The following is a 15536-nucleotide window of genomic DNA, read 5'->3' as shown; positions in this document are numbered from 1 at the left end:
TATCATATAATCTTCAAGTTAGAATACTGTAATTCGTATCTACTATAAACTACCAAATAATAAATTAAAAGAACTACAGGTTATACAGAATAAAACTTCAAGAAACTAGAAAAACAATGTGATTCAAGAAACTAGAAAAACAGTGTGACTCCATACGGGGTGTTGGTTGCATAAATGATATATTGTCAATATTTGAGGAACTTTTAGTAGTGCTGCATCTCCACGGACCAGAGGCACGTAGGTTTATTTTTTCGATTTGAAACTACATTCCACACAAGAAAAAATGCTGATCACTCATGATTTCTGCCAACCCTCCGTTCTCCTTCTATTCCTCCTCAAATCTCCCCTTAACCACCTCTGTGACTCCATCTCTTCTGTGCAATGATATCCCAAGGGTAGAAGCACTGGGTATTACAAGAATAACCTGATTTAATTATTATCCACTGGTTGTGGGTGTGCCTGAGTGCAGACGTGTTTGAGACACCCCGTGTTCGAGGGCTCTTTATGATGTTTCTGTATCTCTAACATGTGATGTTGTATGGTTACGATTAACATTAAGATAGTGCTGGACATTCATAGATGATAACTTACAAAGTGTTGAGAATATCTATTGAGAGTTACACAATGTCAATAACGAGTAGTGTTTGGCAGAGAACGAAGGAGTGTTTTATAAGAAATGAAAATAACAAAACAAAATGTTTCATGGTGCAATAGGGCTTATTTTGCATAAGAAGAAAGACAAAAAAAAAACAAATCTTGGAAAGAAATGACTGCACTAAATATGAAAGTGGCAAATGATGTAAAAGAATTTTATGGCAACATATGGTGGACACGCGGGGAGTCATCTCAACAAAAAGTGGTATGCAGAAATTTGGAATACATGGTACCATTGCAAGTAGAAATATTCATGAACACCAAGTAAACATAAAGACGTGCTAGATAGTGCTAAGACCATGTAAATGCAATGAATATGGTAGAAAGTCATTTCGAGTCTCGTTCAACTGAACGGACCATAGAAGTAATAGAACTTGATGGAATTATTATTCTTAACGTTTTGATAATAAGGTCTAGATTGCAAGTTAGACTTCGAGATTTTAAATCTTGAACAAGTGATACATGGTAAACTAAATGAGGAGATAAAAATGGAAACCAGGAAGAAATTTGACTCGTAGGCGAATTAGTAAAAATAATAAAAACACTGGTAATAAAAAAACGACCAGTAAAGACGAGAAACTCTTAATCCCCCACCTAATAAAAAAAGAAAGGCAATGGGTAGAATGGAAGCTCAAATGAACAATATAAAGCATATTTTACAAGATTACGTGATTTTGGGCTAAAAGTTTTGATGGCACAGACGAATTGGAAAACGCAAAAAATAAGATTAAGAAATATAAGGGATAAAGTTATCAACCTTTGAAAAAATATGTTTATTACATACAAGGAGGGCAAGGCTATTGAGAAGAGTATCCAAATAAAGAACAAATGGATTTCTCCTTTTTTCGATAATTCACTTGAGTACGGGTGCCATGACGGGCAACAGCGCATGCGCTCGTCACATTCCACCTGCTCAGTTTGAAGTCAAAACCATGGACAATGAAGAATAATATTCCAAAATAAAATTAACTCCCAACATTTGAACAATCAGTACGTGCTTCTTCTTATAGGTTACATGAAAGAGTATGTGATAACTTATGGTGTCTTATTATTTAAGTGTCAGGGTTTTGGCTTTATTGCCAGAAAGTGCAGATGAGCAGGGGTGTACAAGGTGTAACTATAAGATTGACGAGATAAACACCATATGAGGACGGAGCCTTTATTTGTACGACGTTTCGCTTATTACAGCTTTTTCAAGTACAAGTTGAGATACAAATGCTTGAGATTAAATAAGGGGAAAGCCTATAAGCCTAATCACAAGGCAAACGACGGAAATAACTGCACGAAGAATTATACAGATAAGAAATATATAAATAATACGAAGTTAAGTATATCAAAAAGAAATAGCAAAAATTGGGAACAGAACAGATCATAGTCTCTAGAAAAAAAATATGTTCAGTTATTTGTACTTGGAAATGAAATCCCCTACAAATTAGATAATTTAATAAAAGTGTTGAAATACGTCATACATGAGGAACATGAAAGGGGGGAAAGGTGGTGGATGGGAGTGGGTATATGCCTTTTGACTTGAGTACCTCTGGTAAGGGGGATTTTTTTTTTTTTTTTTTTTTTTTTTTAGATAGAGAGTTGAAATACTTAACTCGAGATGCTATCGTTGAGAAATTGAAACTGTGAGATCAAAACAGTGAAAAGTGAGAAGTAAAAATAGATAGATAAATAAACAATGCCAGGCCCTCCAGGGTAGGATACTTGATCGTGGTGGGAGGGCGGGAAGTGTACGCCAGAAGAAAAACACGTATCGTATAGAATAAATACATCATTATGAAGATCATGGAAACTGAAATATTTTAAAGAAAAACCGACATAATTTGAATTATGGGCATATACTGTAGTGAGACACAGATGATGTGAATACAGGACATTTGAATAACGTTCACAGGAAGAAAAGAAAATGAAAAGTGCCACAAGGCTATCTAAAGCCGCGTCCACACTTGTTGCATTTCCACGTATCGTATCATCTTTGAGTACCACCTAGTGATACGATACGGTGCAACAGGGAAATGCAACAATTGTAGACGCGGCTTAATATGCTTCAGTCGACGACTTTTAAGTAAATAAACAATAAAAATAAAACATGTCTGCGGTGCAATTTCCAAGACTGGATTGTAAATTATGTGTATACATGAAGAAAATCAAGGCTGGTAGTAGTATGATAATGTTGGAATAAATTAACAAAACCCACCAGAGAATGATATTTGAATCCCATAATGAGGGCAGCAACTAGACCTCAATGACAAAAAAAAAAAAAAAACCAGTAGGTAAAGTATGACAGTTTATTTTTGGTTGATACAACAGTTTGGTTCTTTGATGTAAACAAATGGAATCAGCTGTGGAGTGTGTGTAATGTATCTTCTCGGTTGTCATGGTCGCCAAAGACAATGGGAAAAGCACGCCAAAGGCACTAGTTTGAATTTGTCAAAAACTACTGGAAAGAAAGCTGAGAACGGCATGCACAGATGTAGATACAAACATAGTCAGGTTAGGAAACCTACGAAGTTGAGTTTTTGAGATGTAGTTTCAGTTAACATAAGTTATAAAGTAGTCGAACAGGTTGAATTTTAAATCATGTTGAACGTCCAAATAATAAATATCTCATTTATGTGATTATGGTGAGGTGATTAAAACAAAACAGAAATACATGATGCTTCATAGAGATTTATTATAGTGTAACCAACCAAGTTGCTTACCAAGCACAATGTTATGTATTTATTTTAGGGTTTAATTGTCAGATATACTCTTACTTGGGGGATACATGACACTAATAAATAAACCAGTGCTTTCATATTATGCTTATATCTTGAATTGTATTTGGTGGACACTGGTGTCTTTGTAAGGGGTGATAAAATCAACAATCATACAATGGAACCAATATGTCGCTGCCATATGAACAACTGGAAACCTCAGTAGACTATAGCATCAGTAACGTGGTTGGATGGTGAACTGGCTGACACTTCAATGATTTATTCTTGTTATGCTATATGTAATGTGCCAAAAAGGGCCTATTTTTGGATGAACTCCAAACACTGACATCAGTAACACATCTGGATATAATATGCTAGTTGACATATATATTTAAATTTTATTATGTCATGTTGGTAATAGTAGCAACATTTGATACTGTATATCTAGTGTCAAGCTATACTTATATTTGATAGAAACATGTTTAACATTTTAAATTTGAATTATATTAATGTTTAAATGTAAATACACTCCCAGAAAGGGGTATTATTTTCCTTTCCTATTTTGGAATTAATTAATTTTTTTTTCTTTTGAGAAATCTAGTACTTCAAATTAAATTGCTTTGAATAGGAATAAGAATTTGCCAAAACAAATTATAATAGCTCCAATCTTTATGGCAAGATTTGAAGCATTTGGCTGCGAGAGCAGAATGGAGGAAAAAAGTAACCAACTTGCATATGTCTTACTTATCCAAAGCCATTGAAATATTTTATGAAAAACTGTTGCAGTACCTGAAAGGCAGTTATATTCATAATACTGTTATCTCATTGCCAACAGTTCACCAGTGTTTATCTGTAAGGAAAATCAGTCAACATAGAGAAAATCAGTCACTGGACACAGTACTACTTATTTGTGAATAAGTTGATAAAGATAGATAATTTGATGTGGAATACTAATCATGTTTGATCTCAACAGTTGGTCACAATAACTAAAGTAGTGTCTGCATGGATGTTTCACTGCCTATAATCACAATACATTTTATTTTCCATGAAAAACTGACTGTGGACTATAAAAGAAAGAAAAAAAAAATGATTTAACCAAAATAATGTAAACTAATATAACTTGAGTAACTGAGCAATTAAAAAAATGAGTTTTGGCAGGCTTAAAGGAGTGCAAGTGATGATAAAAGAATTTATCACATGATAACCTCGGAACTAATGTATAGGAATAATTTTCATCCTTTGAAATTTTACAATGCATTAAAAAACTTGTAAATAATCAGATAAGGTACTGGAACCTCTGAAAGTTTAATTGTTTTACTGAAAATAGATATTGTATTGAGAATTATTATAGATGCTCCAAAATGCTGACAAATTTTGTAGTAACTATATTTTTTCTAATAAGTGTACCATTGGTTTTCTCTGTAAATGATACATTTAGTTCAAATAACCAAAAGAAACTTATCCTAGAAGAAACAAGATCAGAATAAATTACATTAAATAAAAATGGTGAGGACTGCAGTGAAGAATTGTAATTCTGACATTGTTGAGTCAACATTTTTAAGTCATGTTATTGTGACTTGTATTAATTCAAGGGAAAGAATACTAGAAACTTTATGTCAGATATTTAAAAATAGATTTGCCAGCAACTTTTATGAAGAGAACTTGGAAATTTGAGGAGGGAAGAGAAAGTTAGGACTGGTTTATTCATCCACTGTCAAGCAAAACATGACTTGTGAGTTACCACCATTCACATCTGTGCTTATAGAGGTTATATTTATCCAACTGTACTGTACAACTTTTTAAATTCATTCTCAATTAAGATGTTTTAAAAAATGTGCCTAGTGTTTTTCACTGATTGAATATAGAAATAATAGGTGAAGGGTTGTTTTTCAAGAGACAGTATATTCACAGATTTTTAACATGGGTTTAGGTAACATAGACCCTGCAAATTTTTAAGGCACAAACATACAAGTTTGATATGTGTGCATATATGATTGGTACTTTTGTGACATAAAGGGGCTTGGGTTTGTTTATATATTTCTAACTGGAATCCATAGATCTCCTGCAAGAGAGTACCAGGTAACATATTGGTTGGTTGAGAAATAACAGCTGGAGAGCAGGTATTGGATTGCTACTCTTTAAAATGGTAAATAAAAAACTCGAGGTGGAGGTGAGGTTGTTGATGGGCTGCTTTCTTGAGAACCCATCTCCTTTTGTAAAGGCAGGTCTGACTCTGTTAACCTGAAAAAATAAAACAGTGATGGCAGTCAGGAATGGCTAATAATGAAATAAAATTTCATTTTGTTATGAACCAATGAGGTAATATTGTATCAGACTTTTTCTTTCAGAACCGATGATTTGTTTTTTTGCCTAATGCAAATTGTTACATGCATATTTTATTGCAGGATGGCGCTGAACGGTGTAGGTTGGAGGGGGAGGTTTGTCGTGTGCAAGAATCGCTTGGTGAACGGCTTGGTTCTCCTACCGTGATTCTGCGACGACGAGATCACCGGCTACATACCATAAATACCATTGAAAAAACCATTCAGCGTCTTCAGGAGAATATTAAGAGCCAGCCTGGTTCAACACAAGACATGGATTCTGTTAATGCAAATCAGGTCAGTAGATAACCTTTACTGTTGGTAATATGTTTTTTGTTTATTATTAGTATGCTTGCTGCTTGCTGTTTTGGTGATTATTTCTATTACCTCTTGCCTTGTATTTCTTATACTAGAAAACAGTGTTGAGATAGTTGGTGATAGTTACTAGGTTATCTAAGAGAATCTCATTGAGGAAATGTATTGTCCATAGGTACTGTATAAATGTGTGCAAACGATAGTATCTGGGTTTAGTCCCCCACCACTCCCTTTTAAACGTAGGATGATATCCCAGTTTGAGGTAGGCATGGTTGACTTGTAAGGTTTTGTTTCCCTGGTGAATTTACATGTATGGAAGTGTAGCGATGCTACTGCAAGAAGAGAAAGAGGTTTTAGTGAGTCCGTCTCCTTTATTGTAAGGTACGAGTGAACTGACCATACTTGTGGCCAAGAGCCGATATATATATATATATATATATATATATATATATATATATATACATGGCATGGGTGGTGACCCATGGTGTGTAATTACATAATTGCACTGACTTAGGTTTAGTTGGGTCAAGCAAGGTTATGTGGGCGACATTTCGTGTTCCATGCCATCTGGTTGTTGCGGCTGTACAATACTCCCCTCTTAAAATTGCCTTGGCTTAAAAGGGCATTCTGCATGTGAGGGGATGGCCACTAGCCATCTCTGCGGGAGACATGTTGAGGTTGCCCCAGATGGCTCGATGAAAGTTGGGTGTAGGATTGTCTAGTGTTGATGGTGGTAGCCTTGGTTGATTGCAATGCGGTTTGCAGTGGAGTTGAGATGAACCATCTCTGCTGGAGACATGATGAGGTTGCCCCAAATGGTTGCAGTGAGCGGGCTTGAGATGTCTAATGTTGATGGTGGTGCTGTTTGGAGGGTAGTGGAGGCAGGAGCTGTTACATTGCACAGACCAGACGTCTTTTGGCGACATTGACCAGTAACCTATAATGAATGGGAAAGTCAGCACCGAGAAGAGGCGTTCTGACATTTGGAGAAAGAGGAAAGGGACAAAAGGTAGGGAGGTGCTTAGAGTCAACTATTTAAATGAAAAGGAGAAGGAGTACAAGAAGAAGCTGGGGGAGGAGTGAAGGATAGAGTGGAGCTAGGTGTGGAGGAGGAATGGGGATGGTTCAAGGAGGGAGTCACAAAGTGTGCAAGGATGGTGTGTGGAACAAGAATGACAGGAAGAAATAGAAGGAAGGGTAGTGAATGGTGGGATGAGGAAACAAAGAAGATTGTAGAAGAGAAGAAGCAAGCTTTCACAGATTGGTTACAAAATAGGACGAGGGAGTCATATGAGAGTTACAAAGAAAAGAAAAGAGAAGTAAAGCAAAAGGTAAAGGAGGCAAAGAGGAGAGCTGATGTGAAGTGGGGTAAGAGTATGACAGAAAATTTTGAAAGTAATAAAAAGATGTTTTGGAAAGAAATTAAGAGAGGAAGACGAGGCGAATCAAGTAGAGAAGGAAAGGTAAAAGGTGCAGATGGAGAGATGATAATGGAAGAGAAGGCAGTAAGGGGAAGATGGGCAGAATATTTTAGGGAGTTGCTAAATGTGAAGGAGGATAGGGAGGGAAAGATAGCTGCAGTGGGAAATGCTAAGAAAATGAGAGTGGTGAGTGAGGAAAATGGAGGAGAAATAAGGAAGGATGAGGTGAAGGCAGTTGTTAAGATGATGAAAGCAGGTAAGGCACCTGGTCTGGATGGATGCCATGCTGGAGAGAGGGTAGAGTGCCGGAGGACTGGAGGAGTGCCTGTATAGTGCCACTGTACAAGGGAAAAGGAGACAAGTGTGAATGTAGTAGTTTCAGAGGGATTAGCTTGTTAAGTGTAGTTGGGAAGGCTTATGGGAGGATCTTGATTGAGAGGATTAGGAGAGGAACAGAGGGAGTAATTGGTGAGGAACAGTGTGGATTTAGGACGGGTAGAGGTTGTGTAGATCAGATCTTTGTGGTAAGACAGATATGTGAGAAAGCTATAGGAAAGGGGAAGGATGTTTTTTGGGATTTTATGGATCTGGAAAAGGCTTACGATACGGTAGACAGAAAGGCACTGTGGGAGGTTATGCAGATATATGGGATAGGAGGAAAGCTTCTAGGAGCTGTCAAGAGTTTTTATGAGAGCAGTAGAGCTTGTGTCGGGATTAGAAATGGAGAGAGTGAGTGGTTGGAGGTAAAGGTGGGACTTCGTCAAGGATGCGTTATGTCGCCCTGGCTGTTCAACTTATACATGGATGGGGTAGTGCGAGAGGTAAATGCAAGGGTAGTGGGTCAGGGATTGGAGATGGTTAAAGAAAATGGAGAAAAGTGGGAGGTGAGCCAGCTGTTGTTTGCGGACGACACTGCGCTTGTGGCAGGATCGGAGGAGGGATTGAGGAAGTTAGTGACAGAGTTTGGGAGAGTATGTGATAGAAGAAATCTAAAGATAAATGTGGGTAAGAGTAAGGTGATGAGATGTACAAGGGGTGAAAGTTGCAGTAGACTGGAAGTGAGCATTAAGGGAGAGCGACTGGAGGAAGTGGATAGTTTTAGATACTTGGGTGCAAATGTGGCAGGAAAAGGTGGAGTGAATGTGGAGGTGGAATGTAGATTGAGTGAAGCGAGTAAATGTCTTGGTGGATAAAAGAGTGTAATGAGGAATAGACATTTGGGAATGGATGCTAAGAGGAGACTGCATGAAGGAATGATTGTGCCAACAGCACTGTATGGGGCAGAAACATGGAACATGAGAGAGGAAGAGAGAAGGAGTTTGAATGTGTTTGAGATGAAGTGTCTGAGAAGTATGATGGGGGTTACTAGGCTAGATAGAGTGAGAAATGAGGAGGTGAGGAGGAGAACGGGGGTGGAAAGGGAGTTGGGAGATAGGGTTGATGAAAGAGTATTGGGATGGTTTGGACACATGGAAAGAATGAGTGAAGAAAGACTAATAAAAGAGGTGTGGAAGGCAGATGTGGAGGGAGTGAACATGAGGGGATGTCCTAGGATGAGGTGGATGGATGGGGTGAAGGGGGCTTTGGGGAAGAGGGGAATGTCTGTTGAGGAAGGACGGGAGTGGACAGAAGACAGGGGTGAATGGAGAATGGTTGTATATGGATGATGCTGTGATGCATGAGGTGGAATGGGCGGGGGGATGGGGGGTGAGGTAGTATGTGTGAGCAAAATTTGACACAGCCCGAAGGGATTTCTCCCCGTCTTCTCCTTTTATGCATGGGGGGACGGAGAGGGGGGTCGCCGATTTAATGAAGCGGCCTTGCTGTGGATGTGCTGTGTCTTGCGACACTGCTTCTGACCCAGGGCAGTGGACAAGGTGCAGGGATGACCCATCATCCAGGAGGTGCTAAGATAAGAGGGAGGGTGGAGGGGTGTGGAGTGTATTTAGGGATGGAATGGGTGGGAATGATTTTATGCCTTTCCCTTTTTGGCTACCTCCCTTGTAAGGGGGAAAAAGCCTTGGTATATGTATGTATGTATGAGTAAACTGACTGTATATGCGGCCAAGAGCCAGTATATATATATATATATATATATATATATATATATATATATATATATATATATATATATATATATATATATATACACAGCATGGGTAGTGACCTGTGGTGCGTAATTACATAATTGCACTGGATTAAGTTAGGTTGGGTCAAGCAGGGTCGCACTGTCAAAAGAGCTGCAGGTCTAGCCATGTGGGCGACAACATGCATCCCATGCCACATGGTTGTTGCGGCTGTACTGGAGCATGACCTTGTATTTGTTTTTTTTTTTTGTCCCTTTTGTAGTTTATTTAGTGGTTTGTAAGCATTTAAAAACACTTGATCTTCACTTTCCATACAGAAAACTTTATAGTGAAAAAATTAAGATTCAACAGTTGTAGACATAGGATTTAGACAATAGAAAAAAAAATTGTAAGAATCATACTTACATAATTTTCCAGAGCATGTTATGGACCAAAAGGTCTCTTATGGTCTCCTTCCATTACAGTCTTGTAAGACGTATTTTGCACAGATTCCTTATTATTGAATTTGCAACAGAATGAGACAGTGCATTTTGTATTTATTTTGTGAATTAGTAGGAATATATTATATGGGGTTAGTTACAAAATAGACAGTCAGCTGTGGAATATTTCTTCATTGAGATCTCTGAGAGAAAAGGTAAGGTGAAGACAGAGATCATTGATAGCATTGGGATATGATTGAAACAAAGCAAGGACAAATGTAAGATTAGTGAAAGAAAAATAGTTGAAGATATATGTAATTCATGTGCATGTAAAAGTTAAGAATGTATGGAGGTTGAAGGGAGTCTTTTTTTAAAAATGAAGTATTTTATTTATTGTTTCTGTAGAATGTTTGTGTGGTTATTACTATCATGGAATTGTAAATGACCCACAGATCCTATCTTTTTATGTTTACAGGTTAGAGATGATGATGCTACAACAGAGGACATTAGTGAAATCCCAGATGGTGACCTGACTGTATCTGAAACCCTTTTGCCCTCCTCCACCTGGAACCGGGATGGAGGAGGGGGAGGAGGACGTGGGGGATTTGAAAGGATGGGTGCAAGGGCAGACAGTCATAGTGGATCACCATCACCAGTCTCTCCACCATACCAGATCCCCCCACATCACCAAGTGCCACATCCTCAATTTCCAGCTCAAATGCCTCCTGCCATTGAAGCAGTCTTGCGTGGCACTTGGCCTTTTGAGAAGGCATTATGGCATTCCAGTCCAGCTTCCATGGGAGTATCACAAAGAAATTGTACACAGGTAAGTTTTTGTGACTGTTCTTGTTTCTCAGATGGTTTTGGTTTTGTAGCCAAAAATGGAAATCCATATTCTGCTGTCAGTTGTGGGAAGTGCCTGGACATACAAGACGGATGTTGGTGGGGATAATTTTCATAGCACCTTTTTCCAAAATCCATCAACACCCATACAGGCCTCCCTCACTGCACTTTCCTGAAAATCCAATCATATAGAGCAGTGTTTCTCAACCTTTTTACCCTTGCGTAACCTTTAAAATAAATTTCATGTCTCAAGGAACCCCTGCGCAAAAAAAGAAAGAAAAAAACAAAAACAAGCATATACCATATCTTTCTCATTTTATTTTCATCATAATAATAGATTAGATAGGATGATGTCTATATTACATTATTACAATAACCAAGAATATGTCATATGTGTTTAATTATATTACGTATATGAAATTAGATAAAAATTCAAAAGTGCATTAGCTTATCTCACTTGTTCTCGCAGAACCCTTAGGGACCTTTTTGCGGAACCTTAGGGTCCTGGGGAACCCAGGTTGAGAAATGCTGATATAGAGATTGATTGTATAACAAACTTAAATACTTGTTGGAAAATAGGGAGGACCTTGAAAAAAGTTGGAAATGACCATTTGCTTATCCTGTTGATTGTAAAAGTGAAAGTCAGCCATGAGTATAGCAATGTACTTATATTAATATGAAACAATCTTATATGTGAAATTTTGTATACCATTGCATAATATAATGTGGGATACCAGTACTTCTTGCACATAATCTCTGGATTAGTCCCAATATATTCCTTTTATTTTTCCACCACCTCTTCATAGAAAGAGAATACATTTGATAACTGCTCCCCACCTACTTTTGGCTGATAGCATAGAGCAGTCCCACATTTCTTCCCAGAGAGATTTATGGCATTACCCAAGGACTTACCAGTTGCTGTAGGGTTTTAGGTTTCTAGTCTGAAACCAAAATTGATTCATGAACTTGTTAACTTTTATAAAAAGAAATATGAAACATCGTTTCTTAATCATTCTAAAATTAAACAGACAAGCTGGAATTCAGCAAGCAAGGGCATGTATAGTCTTAAGATGGATTAGTCACATTTGTATGTATAACATTTATTAGTAAATTTATCAATGGTTGCATTTTACCATGTAATTAATCCTGTTTTAATTTACTTTCTGCAGGACAGTATTCCAGGCATCATGGCCACTTCTAGTGTTACTAATCGTAGGGCTCAGAGTCAACAACAGTTACTTTCAAACAAGGTCAGCCAAATATTTTCTTTCTTTTTGAATGATTTCTTTTTCTATAATCAGTGGCTAATAGCTTTTGACATTTGTAATGCCGAAATTTATGTTATGGTTTTTTGCCATCCCTTATGGTGAATGTATGTGTTTATTGGGTACAGGTAGAAATGGTGTATGGTTTATTATCCATGTTTTCATCGGGTGATCGTGATGAGATGAGTCGAACACTACTTGCCATGTCTTCTTCACCTGACTCTTGTATTGCTATGCGTCAGTCAGGATGTTTACCACTGCTAATTCAGGTATGTCAGCAGTAGTGGCAAACAAAATATCTTTATGCACTGTTGTTTTGTATTTGAGATATCTGTCTATATATACCAAGGGCCTCTTCTCCCTTTTAAGGCAGTAAGCCAGCCAAAGCATGCACCCATCCCCTATTTAAGATATGATGGTAATTTATTTCAACTTGTCACACTTAACTGTGGAAAGCTGCCACCTCAGTGGAGAATCTAGGGGATAATATATTGCCATTGGTGTGTTCTTTGTCACACAGGCATAGTCCTTCTTCAACCAAACATGCAGGAGCATGTCAGGATAGATACACAGAAGGCTTTGGTTTAAGGATAAATTGTGTACAGTGTTATCCCTGCATCTTGCCCACTTCATCATCCATACACTTATTTGTACATATACCAAAGGCTTTTCCCCCTTACAAGGGAGATAGCCAAAAAACATACATAATATTCATATACCAAAGGCTTTTTCCCCCTTACACAGTGGGGTGGGGTAGCCAAAAAGAAAAAGGCATAGAAACCACTCCCACCCATTCCATTTCATACATATTCCACTCCCCTCCACCCTCCTCCCTCCCTCTTATCTTGGCACCTCCTGGATGACGGGTCATCCCTCCATCCTGTCCACTGCCCTGGGTCAGAAGCAGTGTCGCAAGACACAGCACATCCACAGCAAGGCTGCTTCATTAAATCAATGACCCCCCTCTCTTTCCCCTCATGCACAAAAAAGGAGAAGACGGGGAAAAATCCCTTTGGGCTGCATAAAATAATTTTTTTACACATACTTCCTCACCCCCATCTCCTACCCACTCCCCCTCATGCATCACAGCATCATCCATACACAACCGTTCTCCATTCACCTGTCTTCTCCTGTCCTTCCTCAACAGACATTCCCCTCTTCCCCAAAGCCCCTCTTACCCCATCCATCCATCTCATCCTAGGTCACCCCCTCATGTTCATTCCTTCCACCTCTACCATCCGTACCTCTTTTACTAATCTTTCTTCGCTCATTCTTTCCATGTGTCCAAACCATCCCAATACTCTTTCATCAACTCCTATCTCCCAACTCCCTTTCCACCCCTGTTGCCCTCCTCACCTCATTTCTTACTCAATCCAGCCTAGTAACCCCTACCATAGTTCTTGGGCACCTCATCTCAAACACATTCAAACTCCTCCTCCCTTCCTCTCTTATGTTTTATGTTTCTGCCCCATACAGTGCTGTCAGTACAATCACTCCTTCATACAATCTCCTCTTAGCATCCATTCCCAAATGTCTATTTCTCATTACACTTTTTAATCCCCCAAGACATTTACTCGCTTTTCTCAATCTACATTCTACCTCCACCTCCTCTCTTCCCTTTCCCGCCGCCTTCTCACCCAAGTATCTAAAACTATTCACTTCCAGTCTCTCTCCCATAATACTCGCCTCCAATCTACTGCCACTTTCTATCCCCTTGTACATCTCATCACCTTACTTTTACCCACATTTATCTTCAACTTCCTTCTTTCACACACCCTCCCAAACTCTGTCACTAACTTTCTCAATCCATCCTCTGATCATGCTACAAGTGCAGTGTTGTCATGTCATCAGCAAACAACAACTTTGCAAATCTCCCACTTTTCTCCATTTCCTTTACAATGAATATATAAAATTTCTTTCAGTTGCTTCATGGTGGGGATGGTGACCCAGCACCAACTAGGGAAACCCGTTTGCGTGCAGCTCAAGCGTTACATAACATTGTACACTCACATCCAGATGACAAGAGAGGAAGAAGAGAATCAAGGTTAGTGTGTTACTCATTTTTGGTAATTTTCATTTTACTATGTCCCCAAATCCTAGCACAGTAATGACATACTATGTAGCTTTTGGTGTGGCTGATGCAATGCAGGAATTATGGGCAAAAACTTCCTTAATTAAGCCCTTTACTCTGATGAACAGCAAAGCACAAGAATATCTGGTGTAAAGTACTGATTACTAAACATCAACATATACATCCATCTCAAATGATTATCAATTCCTATGCACTGTTCTTCTAGCTAGTTGTGGAAGCCACACTAAGACACCAGTCTGGATGGTAATTTCAGTAGTGCATGGGAACCATCATGTGTGCACCCATATCCCACTCATGGATTCACATAGAATGTACCACAGTCACCAACACTAAACAACACACAGCAGGCTGGATCTAATGCTTGCACACAGTTAAACCCTCAGCCAAAAGCACCCAAACGCAAAACGAACACACCCTAAACATAATACTGATAAACATTAATACATATACCAAAGGCTTTTTCCCCCTTACAAGGGAGGTAGTCATAAACATTAATGGAATCACAAATACACAAATACACAAGGTGGTGAGATGTACAAGGGGTGAAAGTGGCAGTAGACTGGAAGTGAACATTAACCCCTTCCATACGGTGCCGCACACGTAGGCGTCATGGACTTAGATCTCGGTGGCAGCAGCCAATGCCAGCCGTACGACGTGTCGTAATAATACTCGCATCATAAAATATAGTCACCGCTTATATCGATCGTTCTCTCTTCACCCGTGAATTTTGATAACCATAGAAAATGCGACTACAAAAGAATTAGAAAGAATGTCATTATGGAGGGGCGACTACAATAAATATAATCAAGACGCCGATATGGCAGCCTCGCGAATACACTCGCTCCCCATGACGCCTACGTGTGCGGCACCGTATGGAAGGGGTTAAGGGAGAGCGACTGGAGGAAGTGGATAGTTTTAGATACTTGGGTGCAAGTGTAGCAGGAAAAGGTGGAGTGAAGGTGGAGGTAGAATGTAGATTGAGAGAAGCGAGTAAATGCCTTGGTGGTTTAAAGAGTGTAATGAGGAATAGACATTTGGGAATGGATGCGAAGAGGAGACTGTATGAAGGAGTGATTGTGCCAACAGCACTGTATGGGGCAGAAACGTGGAACATAAGAGAAGAAGAGAGAAGGAGTTTGAATGTGTTTGAGATGAGGTGTCTGAGAAGTATGATGGGGGTTACTAGGCTAGATAGAGTGAGAAATGAGGAGGTGAGGAGGAGAACAGGGGTGACAAAGGATTTGGGAGATAGGGTTGATGAAAGAATATTAGGATGGTTTGGACACATGGAAAGAATGAGTGAAGAAAGACTAGTAAAAGAGGTATGGAAGGCAGATGTGGAGGGAGTGAACATGAGGGGACGTCCTAGGATGAGGTGGATGGATGGGGTGAAGGGGGCTTTGGGGAAGAGGGGAAT

The 15536-nt window shown here is 39.0% G+C and overlaps 1 protein-coding gene across 5 annotated transcripts in view; it reads left to right on the top strand.

Moving 5' to 3' along the window:
* The window catches only part of LOC143027230 (uncharacterized), a 494887-nt gene that overhangs the window by 418883 nt on the left and 60468 nt on the right, over nucleotides 1–15536 (top strand). For 4 of the 5 annotated variants that reach the window (XM_076188447.1, XM_076188448.1, XM_076188450.1 and 1 more), the window contains 5 exons: nucleotides 5762–5974; nucleotides 10395–10745; nucleotides 11932–12012; nucleotides 12156–12296; nucleotides 13950–14071. In XM_076188447.1, coding sequence (XP_076044562.1) covers nucleotides 5762–5974; nucleotides 10395–10745; nucleotides 11932–12012; nucleotides 12156–12296; nucleotides 13950–14071 — 908 coding nt within the window. Of the gene's footprint in view, nucleotides 1–3108; nucleotides 3154–5761; nucleotides 5975–10394; nucleotides 10746–11931; nucleotides 12013–12155; nucleotides 12297–13949; nucleotides 14072–15536 lie in introns of those variants that run through there. The other variant, XM_076188451.1, reaches the window with a different exon arrangement.

The sequence above is a fragment of the Oratosquilla oratoria genome, chromosome 7, assembly GCF_046742065.1.
Source record: "Oratosquilla oratoria isolate Oo_2021 chromosome 7, ASM4674206v1, whole genome shotgun sequence".
NCBI lineage: Eukaryota > Metazoa > Arthropoda > Malacostraca > Stomatopoda > Squillidae > Oratosquilla > Oratosquilla oratoria.
This window is presented reverse-complemented; position numbering and strand designations above follow the sequence as displayed.